This window comes from Pezoporus wallicus, unplaced genomic scaffold, assembly GCF_028554395.1.
Source record: "Pezoporus wallicus isolate ANWC-B61680 ecotype Strahan unplaced genomic scaffold, APGP_CSIRO_Pwel_v1 contig_4264, whole genome shotgun sequence".
NCBI lineage: Eukaryota > Metazoa > Chordata > Aves > Psittaciformes > Psittacidae > Pezoporus > Pezoporus wallicus.
The window spans coordinates 646,442-659,001 of NW_026637102.1; the positions used below are offsets into that span (position 1 = coordinate 646,442).

At 50.6% G+C, this 12,560-nt stretch overlaps 1 protein-coding gene across 1 annotated transcript in view; it reads left to right on the forward strand.

The window, feature by feature from the left end:
• The first annotated feature begins 1,131 nt into the window (after window positions 1–1,131).
• Window positions 1,132–12,560, forward strand: part of COL13A1 (collagen type XIII alpha 1 chain) — a 129,553-nt gene continuing 118,124 nt past the window's right edge. The window contains exons 1-2 of the mRNA XM_057403293.1: window positions 1,132–1,200; window positions 4,595–4,840. Coding sequence (XP_057259276.1) covers window positions 4,824–4,840 — 17 coding nt within the window. The 5' untranslated portion in view covers window positions 1,132–1,200; window positions 4,595–4,823. The remainder of the gene's footprint in view (window positions 1,201–4,594; window positions 4,841–12,560) is intronic.

Sequence of the window (12,560 nt, forward strand, 5' to 3'; positions counted from 1 at the left end):
AATTCTCCCTAATTAGTTTAATTTCCCTCTCAACCCTTTTTCTGTAACTCTGCTGTGCTGTTTGCAACGATGAAAGGTATTTTAATTCCCAAAGAAAATAACAGACCCTGGAAATCAAAGTCTCTTTTTAGAGCTTCTTGGAATCAGAATGACTGGGGGCTAATAAAATTCCAAGTTATGAAGTGCTGTGGAGGCTGAAACCCTCACCACAATGAGGGTGAAAGAGGGATCTGTTCATTGTGGGGCCATCTCCTATGGAAAAGACGAGAGGGGAGCCTGGTGATATATGCGGCACCAGTTGAAAGACGAGGAACAGGCCAGGCTTTGTCAGAGGTGCTGCAGCCCAGGCTGACTGGAGGGGTGGGTCTGGTGATGCTGGGATGTGCTGGACCTGACTGGGATTGGGCTTTGGACGCCCTGAATTAGCAGTGGCTGAGGGAAAAGTTGGTGGCCCCTCAGCAGTGCCAGGGCTTCCTGCCACAGGAAGCACGGCCAGAGCAGCTGCTTTCCCTGTGCTTCAGGACTTGGCTCGTGCCGGAGCTGGGCTTTATTTGCCTGTCAGGGCAAATTAAAAGGCTTTTTGCCCTTAGTCCCTGCCCTGCAGTTACTGCATCAGGCTCAGCCTGCCAGTGCATACTCTGTGGTGCAAGGATGTGTTTTGGCCTATGCGTTGGAGATGGGTAAAGAAAGGTTGTGTACACTAATCCTGCGCTGGATTTCACTGCCCAGAAAGGCTGGCTGCAGGATTAACTATAAGGCACAGTGAAATGCAGTACAACGAATATGCATAACCCAGGGGCCCATAGCACTGTGAGCCCCTGAAGGACCAGCCCCAGCAGGGACAGGACCCTTGGATTAGTCATTAGTTGCATCTCCCTGTGTCGAGCTTTGAGGGCACTAATTTGCCTTAACAGCCCTGAACAGCCTCACCTAGGACCTCCCCACACCCATGGGCTGTCTCTATTTAAGCCCAGCCTGGGGATTATTGCTTCTTCTCTGCCTTCAGCTTGGTGTGGAGGGGTGCAAGTTTGGGTAGAGAGAGCTGGGCAATCCTTCACTCCTGCTTCATGGAGGTAGGTCAGCCGGCATGCCGGAGTACTGTTCCACAAGGTCCCGCTGCTTCCTACAGCCCAGCGGTTTTGAAGATTAAAGCCCCTTCCTGGGTCCTTAGCAGCCACTTGATGGAGGAGCAGCTTTTTGGTAGGAAGAAGCTGTATGGGGAAATCCATCATGGGACAGGGAAGGAGAGGGTTTCTTCCAGCAAATGCAGTTTTGGGAATGGCAACCTGTGCCTGGTGTGGGGGAGCAGGCAGGTGGGACCCTCCAGCTGGATTGTCCTCTTTCCACTTATGTTTGGTTGTGCAGGCTAACCTCCTGTATGAGGATGTGGGTCCAGGCTTCAAGCAGGATGCCTTTGCCTCTGCTGGCTCTCTTCAGTGAGGATGTAGTGTGTGTATGTGAAATTCTTTTTCACAGAACCACAGAATGGTTTGTGTTGGGAGAGACCTTAAAGATCATCTAGTTTTAACTTAAGGACACCTTCCACCAGACCAGGCTGCTCAAAGCCTCCTCCAGCCTGACCTTGAACACTGCTAGGAATGGGTTAGCTACAGCTTCTCTGGGCAATCTATTCCAGTGCCTCACCACCCTCACAAGGGAGACTTTTTCCTTAAAGCCTAATCCAATCTCTCCTCTCTCAGTTTAAAGCCATTCTCCCTTATCCTATCCCTACAGGCCTTTGTAAAAAGCTCCTCCCTAGTTTTTTTGGAAGCCTCCCTTAAGTTATTGGAAGCTGTTCAAGATCTTCCCAGAGCCTTCTCTTCTCCAGGCTGAAGAAGCCCAACTCTCCCAGCCTGTCCTCATAGCTGAAGGTGCTCCAGCCCCCTCAGTATCTTTGTGGCACTTACCTGGACTTGCTCCAACAGGTCCACATCCTTCTTATGTTGGGGGCCCTAAAGCGAGATGCAGTACTGCAGGTGGGGTCTCACAAGAGTGGAGTAGAGGGGCAGAATTACCTCCCTTGACCTGCTGGTCACAGTCTTTTTGATGCAGCCCAGCATGTGGTTGGCCTTCTGGCCTGTGAGTGCACAGTCCTGGGTCATGTTGAGCTTCTTATCAAACAACACCCCCAAGTCCTTCTCAGGGCTGCTATCCATCCAGTCTCTGCTCAGCTTGGGATTGCCCTAACCAGGTGCATTTTTCCATTCCTTTCCCATTCCTGATTTGATTCTTCCTCTCTGCTTGGCAAAGGGCCTGCCTGCCTCTTGCGCTCAGTGGAATGCGCGTTGTGTGTTTGACTGTGGCAGTTTGCAGCCCTAAATGAATGAAAGTCCCTGGGGAGCCTTCTGTGGGGTGAAGAGCTGGGTGGCCAGGTGGGGCAGCCCTTCTCCAGTCTGATTTGCTGTGCTGCTGCATTTCCAACATGACCAGTGGAGATGAGAACTCTTGTGGAGGGTGGGTAGGGATCCCAGGTGCTCACCTGAGAAGCAGTATTGCCCGGGAACTGCTTGTCTGGTGACCACCAGGTTTCCTTTTGTTTCCTGTCATCTGCATAAATACCCAGGAGATGTTTCCAGCAGCTTATCCCCAGTGTGCCCCTGTGGGCCTCACCTGAAGGATGAGGAGCTGTGCTTTGGAGGCAGAACATAGAGGTAAACTAAGGTAACATCATGTCAGCTGAGTCTACATGATGATGCTTAAGTTGCTAAATTACTATGGGTTATGATATCCCACCTAACACAGGAGATTTACAGTGCATCAGTTCACATAACTGCCTTTCCAGAGCCTTCCCCATTCACCCATCCTCCGAGCCAAGCAGTGCATATATGGGAATGGATTTGCTTGGGAAAAATGTTTTGTTCTATCAAGAGCCCCAGGGGGTATTTATTTTATGTTTTTTAATTTTAGGACATGATATTTTTCTATATTCTGCTTTTGGTTTCTGGAAATTTGGCATCAGCCAAGGAACATCGCCTGGCCGTGTTTTGTAAGGTTGAGCATGTCTCTCCTGGCACAGGGCTGCTTTCTACTGTGTGGAGGATGCTGGACAAATCTGTCAAGCAGAAGGTGCTGGGGAGGAATTAACCTTTAAAACACATACAATGTCCATGCAAAATATTCCTCCCTAATGCAGCACATGGGATCTGGGCAAATGGCAATAGCAGAGCAGCGGGGCTGTGTGGGATGCATGGCTGGCCCCGCCTGCCTGCAGCAGTGGTTCAGCCAGAACAGGCAGGGCTGGGGAGCTGTTGGCAACCACCAAGGAAATGTCAGGAGATTTTTTTAAAACCATTGTATTGGCCAATGTGTCTCTCGTTTCCTTGTGGTTCTCCCTGCCTAGGTACCCTGGCTCCGTTATGGCTGAGCTGGATATGAGGATTTCATGAGAAAAAAGTTGGGTTTATGGGGTTTTCCCTCTTACTTACTGCATTTAAAAATACATTTCTGGTAGCTAGTGGGGAACCCTGCCTGGCTGAGCAGGGCTTGCTCTGTGGTGTGCCTGCCAGCAGCAAAACCCATCATAACAGAGAGGGCTGGGGAGAAAATGATCTATTAAAACACACATGTACAAAAATCTACCTTACAGGTTGGCTCAGCCCCTGCCGAATACGTAGGGCACATCGGGAACTATAACTTGAATGGCATTTGGGTCTGGTGACAAGGACAAAAATCTGTGAACTGCTCTTGTGAGGGGCTGTGTGGCAGGTGCAGAGAAGCATCACCATATGTTAAACAGCCTCGAAAAAGCTTTCAAGCCTCCGTTGTAAAAGTTCCCCATCTTTCTCCCTGTATTTAATGCATCTTTGTACGGCCACTAATTCCTCAAGTATCCACGCCAGGGCTGACTTTTAGTATGTTTGTCCAGGCAGGCTGCCAGCAAGCGGTTCCTACAAGGCTCCCAAGCTCTGACATTTGTTAATGCTGCAGTAAATCACAGTAGCTCTTTGGGCAAGGTTTTTCTTGACAAAACAGCGGAGGCAAAAAAAGACCACAGCAAAATGCAAAGGGCTGATTTAAGCCAGAGAAGAGTAACCAGCCTGAATAAAGCAGATGGAGGACAATGAGGGAAACATCCAGCTCTTTGCCCTCTGCTCCCCCTGTCTCCCCTATTCATTAGTGGGCAATAACTGAAAAGGAAATAAGCCCAAGGTTGATACTTTTGGCTGAGGAAGGTGACAAGGGAAGCCCAGCCATCCAGGTCAGTCATGGGGGAGCTTGCTGAGATATATACTTGGGAAAGAAGTGTCACACTCAGCTGGAGCTTTGGTAATGATGGGATTATAACCCGAATATCCCCACCATATTTTGGGGGTGGATGTGTGACATGGCCCCTTTAGCAGCTGGTTGTAGTTTTGGGTAAGAAGATTGACTGTGGGGAGGAACAGCTCACTTGTTATTGAATGCAGAGCTCTCACTCCAAAGCAGCCATCTCTGTGGTAGCATCTCCATCTCAATGTGGGCTGCATCCCATTCCGGTGCTGCAGCCCCTTTCCCTGTGCTCCACCCCCAGCCCTGCTACAGCGTATTTATTTATCCCTGCCAGCCTTCTGTCTTCCTTCTTTTTCCCAGGTTATTTATGGCCATTGCCTTTCAGCTCCCAGCCGCTGCAGCCTGAACTTGGCCATTATGTGCAGCTCGTTGCGGAGGCTATCAATCTGTGGGGCCAGCGTGCAGCCTGATGGACTTCCCTCATCATCATCAATTTTCCCTGCCATGCTGGTGCATCCCTTTGGATCTGGGGCAGCTACACATGTGCCACTAGTGGCCTCTGTGCTCCCACCCTGGACACCCGCCTCATCTTCACAGAAGCCTTTTGTCCTGGGATGCTCACAAACATCAGGTGGGTCTGCTTGGTTCAGATATCCAGGCAGGGCTTGGGGTGCCTTCAAAGTGGTGATCAGAATGCATTGCACAGAAAAAAAAATTGCATTATCTCACTCTAAGCACCACAAAGTCCTGCTTTGCCATCCTGATATTTGAGCAAATTCTCTATATAAATTTTGCAGGAAAGTTGCTCCTATTCTATAGCTTGGGTACAGGCAGAGGTGGGCTTTGCTCCTTTGCAGATTGAAGCCTTCAAAGGGACTGCAGAGGCCATGCTGCTGCACTTCCTGATCTTGGAGAAGACTCCCAGGGTGTTTTGCCTGTCACTCTGTGTGTGGGTGCTGTTGAAGCATCATGCTCTGACATGCGGGGCTGGGGTGGGAGGTGTCAGCTCTTTAACAGCAAACAGTAACCCCTGGTTTCTGAGGGATGTTGGTGTGGATTGCATTGGGTACCAATGGCTGCAGGAGCATATTTTGGAGGGGAGGTGACAAACTGTCAAATCTCCCTGCCCAGTTGCAGCAATGTGATAGCCCTTGAACCATGCCAGTTTTTTGGGAGGTGCAAATCCCGTGGAAGAATGGTTTGGGCTGAAGGGAGATCACACCCAGCTCTGCCCTCGCATGTGTCCCTGAGGGCTGTGGGGCATTGGGGTGTCTAATGCCTCCCTGAACTGTCCCAGCCACCTCCTGCCTGTTAGGGGCTGGAAAGCAGTTGGAAACCTGAAGGTAATTTTCAGAGTCTGGATGGTTTCATCCTGATTTACCCAGAATAAGTCAGAACTTGAAATAAGGCACTGTCCAATTAAAATAAAAAAATAAAAGCATCAGGAGAGCTGTTCTAGCTGGACTTGTGACTGGGGCCCTGTGATTTGCTGGATGCACTTGTCTGGGGCTGAGGGATGCTTTTTAGGACTGGACGTTGATGCAAACTGGCAGGGGGCCATGGGCAGCTTTGCTCTGTGTGGGAGCAGTGCTCCCATGACAGGTGCTGCTGCCCCCTCTCTCTACTGAGGTGCAGAGGCTGCAGCTTTTGGGGCAGCCAGTGAGGTGCCTGGGGTCATTTTCCAGAGGGATCAAAGTTGCTCAGACTAAAGCAATGCAGGGCTGTCTGCTGATCAGACAGAAGCATCCCAGGAGCTTAATTTCATTAGGAGCCTTCATTAGAAGTCACTCGTGTCCTGTGGATGCCAAAAGCAGCTCCTGGGATGTTGACCCCTGCCCACAGCCAGTTGGAGTGTGTTATTGTTGCTCTGCTGCTGCCTTGCTATGAGTGACACTGGGCTGTCACCCTCTGACCCATGTGGGAAGGTGTGAAAGACCAGGCTAGGTCTCACTCAGCTGCTTCAAGTTGCTGTCTCGAAAGCAACTGGGTGGTGTGGTGGCCTGGCTGGGGGGGTGAGTGACTGGTAGCATGCCTTTCCTTCCTGCTAGTATTTTTAGGGGTGGCATTTATACTTGGCGCAGGTACAAGCAGTCAGAAAATGCGTGGCATTTCCTCTTCCTGATAGGCGATCCGGGGAGTCTGGATGATGTCTGTAGTCCTGCTGTGCTGGCCACCCTCAGGTGACTAGTATGAAGGGGGCAGTTCAGGGGCACTGAAATAATGTCACCCTCTGGTCCTGCTGCCCAAAGAGGCACTGGGGTTTTATGAAGTGTGTGTTTGCAGGTCTGGCCAAAATGGGATGGCAGGGTGTTGCACAGTACCTGCCATGCCTCTTCCCCTAAAAATACTGCTTATTCCCAGAGTGGGCTATTGCAGCAATTCACCAAAATATTGCTGGCTTGCACAAGAGGCTTTTCCAGGTGGCAATGCTAGCTGCTGGAGTCTATGATGGGGAATTTTGCTGCTCATCTCATACAATCTGGGAAATTGGAGCCTAAGCTGTCTGTGCCCCCTGTTGAGGCTGACATCTTCTGATGCTGTTGCAGCCTAAGCAGGAGAAGCATCCTGGCCACCTGCTGGCCCTTCTACCAGGGGCTATGCTATGAGCAGAAAAATGTGACCTGTAGTCTTGTCCTTACCTAGCTCCCCTTCTCTGTTTCCCCCCTCCTCTTTCCCTTAACCTGGAAAAAAAAAATAATAATCCAGTGTTAGAGACCCATCTGGAGAAGTCTTTAGGAGAGGAAGCCCATAAATTTCCCTTTGGCTCCCCAACCTTGGTTTCCCCAGGGAGGCGTGTGGAGAGACAGGAAGTGTTTCCCCCATGGCAATAATGTGGAAGATGGGGGTCTCCCCATTCTGAGCCAGATGTTACATAGATCTGCAAACCTGGGATGTCAATGGGGAAAGACGCCCAAAGCTTTGCTTTGAAGTCAAGCAGAAGGATGCTGGCAGGTGAGCTACAAAAGCTTTGCTCTGCCCTGCTGGGACACTACTAGGGGAAACAGAAACCCCCCAGCTTTGTCCATCAACATGCACCCCTGGTGTGTGTGCAGGAGTAGTGGTGGAGGTGAACCTGATCTTGGTATTTCCATTTCATACATTATAAACTACATTGTTATTCTTCAAAGTGATTTAAAAATTGGTAGTGCTATTCTCTAGAGCCTGGTGGGGAGGAAACCTGTGGTCTTTTATCAGCCTGGGCTGTTCTGGCTGTCACAGCCGCCCATCCCACTGCACACGCTTTTGGGTTTCAGCACAGACATTCCCTGTGGTGTACCTGAGCCCAAGGCTGAACAATACGTGCTTTCTTCCCCAGAAGCGGAGTGGGGCTGTCTGCCTTTCCAAAGGGGAGATTTATGAGGTGCTTGACTGCAGGGGACACTGACACTGATCCCCTCACCTCCTTCCCTGCTTGGGAAGAAAGAGAAGGAAAAGGGCTCATTTCCAGTAAAGGCTGAATAGCAGTTGTCACAGTGGCACCTGGCTTTTTCCTGGTCTGGGGTAATACAGTATGGTGCAGTATTTTTATGGGTAGGGTAATGCTTTTACCCACAAACAATGGGTTTCAAAGCTAAACTCAGCTTTGATTTCTAGCAGTGAAGTGTTAATGCTGGACCAATTAACTCAAGTTATCCTGTCTTCTTCCCATGGACACCAGGCACATTCGAAGGCAAGATACAACTGAAATCTGCTTCTCAGCTCCTGCTGCCCCAGGCCAGGCAGGCTCAAGGCACTGGGCTATTAAGCTGCTAATCCTAGTATTAACCTCCACCAGGAAAAGTAAGAGGTGTACAGGCAACTGTGAACCTGAAGCCGTTGCATGGTGCTGCCCACAATGTGTTATGTGGCTGGACAAGGCTGGGGGGTGTCCTGAAACAGTCAGAGTAGTGGCAGTTCTGACATGCTTGGTGAAAACACTTCACTCTTACTCCAGCTGACTTGAGGCTTTAAAGTTACCAGTGTCCTCCTGCTGCCCCTTAATTTTGCCTTGGGAAAGTCTGGGTCAGGTTTATCTCTCATTAAGTGGTGACACCCTGGCCTGGGCTCAGGCCTTGCTGCTTTTCCAGTTTGCTGTGGCTCTATTCCATGTTTAAAGGAGATTTCTTTGAGGATCCCCTAAGGAAAGGTGCTAACAAAGCTATTTCTAAGGAAGAAGATGGGGAGTTTTCAGAGGATCTCAACTGGGAAGAGCCTGGTCTGTACCCAGAAGAGTTGCTTTTCTCTGAAGGAAAAATCCCCACTTTATTGCAGAAGACCCACAGATGCACCCCAGCAAATTCCTCCTGCCAACGCAGGCTGAGAAACAAGGTAAGAGGCACAGTCCAAGCCCAATATATGCTACAGACGGCAGCCCCTCAGCTGCACATCCTGCTCTGGGCACCTATGGGAGAGCAGCTTCCACTAAGGTTGCATTCTTGGGCTGACAGCTGAAGGGCAGTGGTGATTATTTGCTGAAGTAGCCAGAAAGGGCTCCTTGGAGTACATGGGGGTGTCCCCAGCCAGCTCTGCCCCCTCTGAATGGCTGCATGGGCTGAAGCAGGGTGTCCGGGCACGGGTGTGCATCCTCCTCCAGGACTGATTTTTATCCATGAATTCAGCACTCTGTGGGGATTTGGAAGGCTGGTCTCTGTCCTCCTGCATGTGTGTGTCCATGCTGGTGTATACAACAGCTTGAGGCTTGAGGGGACATTGCTGGCCAGTATTGCGCAGACAGCTCTGCACCTGTTTCTCCCCGGTGGTTTAAAGCATAATAAAAGGATATAAATACAGCAGTGACGCTCACAGGGGCCAGCTCACAGGCGGTGTGCAGCCTGCTGCAGGGCCATCAGCTGTGCCTTGGCGGGCGCCAGTGTTTGGGGAAAGCAATTTGAACCCCTTGGTCTTGTGGCATCAGTGAGAGATGGCTAAGACTCTTATTTTTATTTTTTCTGGGGGGAGGGGAGTAGGAAATCCGCCCTGTTTGGTAGATGTGTTCATGAAAATGTGCGTCTGTGCCACAGAGAGGCTTCTGGGACTGCAAGTTATCTTTGTGTGGACCTGTGGAGGTGGCAGGTTATAATATTCTGGGCAGCTGTGCAGTAGCCATGGGGTGCTGCAGATGAAAGGGGACCTAGGGATTTGCAATGATTTTCCCCTCAGCCTCCTGACAGTGATGGGGTCCCGGTGCCCAGTGTGTGCGAGCCACCCTGCACCATTTCCTTCCATTGAATGCTCTGATCTTTGCAGTCATGAGAGGAATAAAGCAGCCCTGGTGCTTGAGGGCTGCCTGTGCTGGTTAGAAGTTACCAGCAAGGAGCATATTCCTGCCCATGGGAAGCTTCCACTGAAATAAAGGGCAGCCTTGTCCTTTATCCCCATGGACCTCATCTGCTCTCTGCAGCACAAGTCTGTAATCCTATTTCCTGACATCACTCTCAGTCATTAGTGTGACAGGTATGATATCATGGGGAAAGATTAGGCCATCCCAGAGCAGCAGGTGTTGGTGGCCGCAGGTCCCTTCTGGCATGTGTCCTGGCGGCTCCTGTGTGCTCTTGCCACTCTCCAGGGAAGGACCCTCTTTCCAGGAGATGGCAGCAGCTTTTCGGCGCTGGGACTGTGTTTCCAGCCTGTTTCTGAGGCCTGGCAGCTGGGAGGCAGGAGATAAAGTGAGGGCAGAAGACCCGCCAGGGTGAAGTGGAGAGGGTGCTTGGGAAGCCACAGAGCAGTGGGTGTTGTGACAGTGGGCACTTGCACTGGTGGCAAGCCGGACCTCAGCAGGCCTATCTTTCTGCACCCGTCCCTGCTGCTGTGATGGGGTCATTCATCTCTGGCACCCCACTGCCTTCACTTCACCTGGGCTGGAGAGCCCAGCTTTGCTTTGCTCCTGTCCAGCCCCTGCTTTGGCTGTCTTGCTTTTTTTGCTTTTGCTTTTCTGTGACAAGCAGGTGCAAACAGCACTGTTGCTTCTCATTTCTTCCCTTCTCTTCCTCCTTTGTCCCTAGCAGTTGACTGTGCTCTAAGCACAAGGGAGGGAGGGCTCACCCAGCCCCAGCTGACACTCTGTGGTGGTGTGATTTTGCAAGCAGCTCCAGAGACAGCTGGAAGCTCCCTTGGCTGCAGAGGCATGCACTGCTCCAAAAACCCCATCAGTCCTGTTGTCTGTCTGTCTGTCTGCTGGGGCAAAATGGGGATTAACAGAGGGTTGGTTCTCAGCAGGGTGCCCAGAGCATCCTTGTTGGGTACACCATGGTCCTTCCCTTGGCCATGTCTCCACGTGGGACTGGGCTCTTGTACCCTATTTGAAGGTCTCACCAGCCACTGCTCAGGGATGAGTATCCTCTTGCACCTTTTCTGGCCTTAGCTTTTACAGCTTCTGTCACACCCCAGAGGTGGTCCTGGAGGAGGTGTGGCCCTGAGTCCATGTCGTGGTTTAAGCCCAGCCAGCAACCCAGAAACCGTGTAACCGCTCACTCCTGCACTGCACCCCCCCCCCCCCCCCGAGGGATGGGAAGGAGAATCAAAAGAATGTAACTCCCACAGGTTGAGATAAGAACAGTCCAGTAACTAAGGTATAACACAAACCACTACTGCTACCAACAACAATATAATAATGATAAGGGGAATAACAAGGGGAGAGAATACAACCACTCACCACCCACCGATACCCAGCCCGACCTGAGCAGTGATCTAACCCTTCCAGGTAACTGCCATCAGTTTATGTACTGGAAAAAAGCATCTTCCCTGACTGGGAATCAAACCTGGGCCGCTGTGGTGAGAGCACCAAATCTTAACCACTAGACCTGGCCTGTGTGTGTCTAGACTAGTGTGTGTCCTGGCTTCAGACACACACTCAGATAAAGGGGCAAGAGTTACCTGGATCTGCATTTGCATCAGAGCTTGCAGTGCTACCTATGGTAGTCTTTTGGAAAGACCCAGGGAGAGGTGGTTCTTCCATTCCCTCTGCCCTACATGTGTGGGAGGAGAAGGCCCTGTGGGAATATAGTTTAATGGGAAATTTTCTCTGGACTGGTCCAAATACTAATCTCATGGTTGGTGAATATGATTTATTTTTTGTAAGTCCCTGCTGAAGTGAACAGAATATCCTCAAAAAGTGACTGAGAGGGACATGAAGGGAAGTAGGTACTACATGCATTCATGGGTCATTCACTCTTGTCCTGATGCTCTGACATCTTACAAGCTCAAAGTCCTTAGGATCACAGCTTTTGGGTTTACATGTGCAGTTTTTAATTCTTCTGTGCCTGTTTTCCCTCTTGTAAAATGAGGATAATGATATGGAAATTCTTTTAAAGGGCTTTGGGATCTAGGGCTACATAAGCAGGGACTGTTACAGTTCTTTGTGATGAATCTTATTCAGCCCCTGCATCAGGTAGCCAGTTGTGTAGCAGGAGGCATCAACTTCTGCATGCCAGGAGCAAAATGAAGGTAATGGTTAGGATCTTGGGATTACAGGCAGGTCCTTATTCCTCTGAAAGAAGAGTAAAGCCCTGCTTTTTAACCAAACAGTGCAAGCTGGGTGCTTATGATGCTTCTTTTTTTAAAAGAAAAGTGAGTGGGAAGGGGGCAGCCTCCCAAGTGGTGGCAGGGGTGCAATGGGGCTGCCAGGAGACAGTTTGCAAAACGAGGAGAGATAAGATGCCAAGTGACAGCCGCTAGTGAGCTGCTTCCAGAGGGCAGGGTATAAATAGACAACAAAGAGATCTGGCGTCAGAGCAGTGCTCACACCTTCTTGCTGCCCAGCCTGGCAGGCGTGAGCAGGGAAATGCAGCTGGGGAGCTGCACCCAGCCAGCAAATTCTCCTCCAGGATTTAAGTGCATATGGGTAATGTAATGACAAGATAAGGCATTTATCAGTCTGTTATGGACCTCTGTCCCTCTGCAGTGGGCTTACTCTGTGCTGCTGACTGGCCATAGCAGGTGGCATTTGGATGGACCCAAGATCTGCTAACACCCGCCTGGAGACATTGGCTCCTGCCTTGACTGACCAGACTTCTACAAAAGGCTGTTGCTGCCCTAAAAAGGTGCCCTGCTTGTCCTGGCTTTGTCCCTGGTAATTTATGATGACACCTGCCATGTGCTGCCTCAGGTCTGGGCTTATCCAGGCCTAACTGTTGCCCCTGCAGGATGCCTGGGCTTTGGGGAAGAGAGTGCCTCACTTATCCTCCTGCTTATTGGTCATGCTGGGCAGTCTTGCTTGGGCTTTTTCTCCCCTCTCTGGCCTGTGCTGTCTCCTGAGGAGCTGTTGTCCTCAGATGCTCCATTTTCTTCTATTTCCCATCTTCTCTCAGTGTGGGAACAAACCCACCAACCTAATGATGGTACACACATGATGGGTTGTTGCAATAATGTTTGCC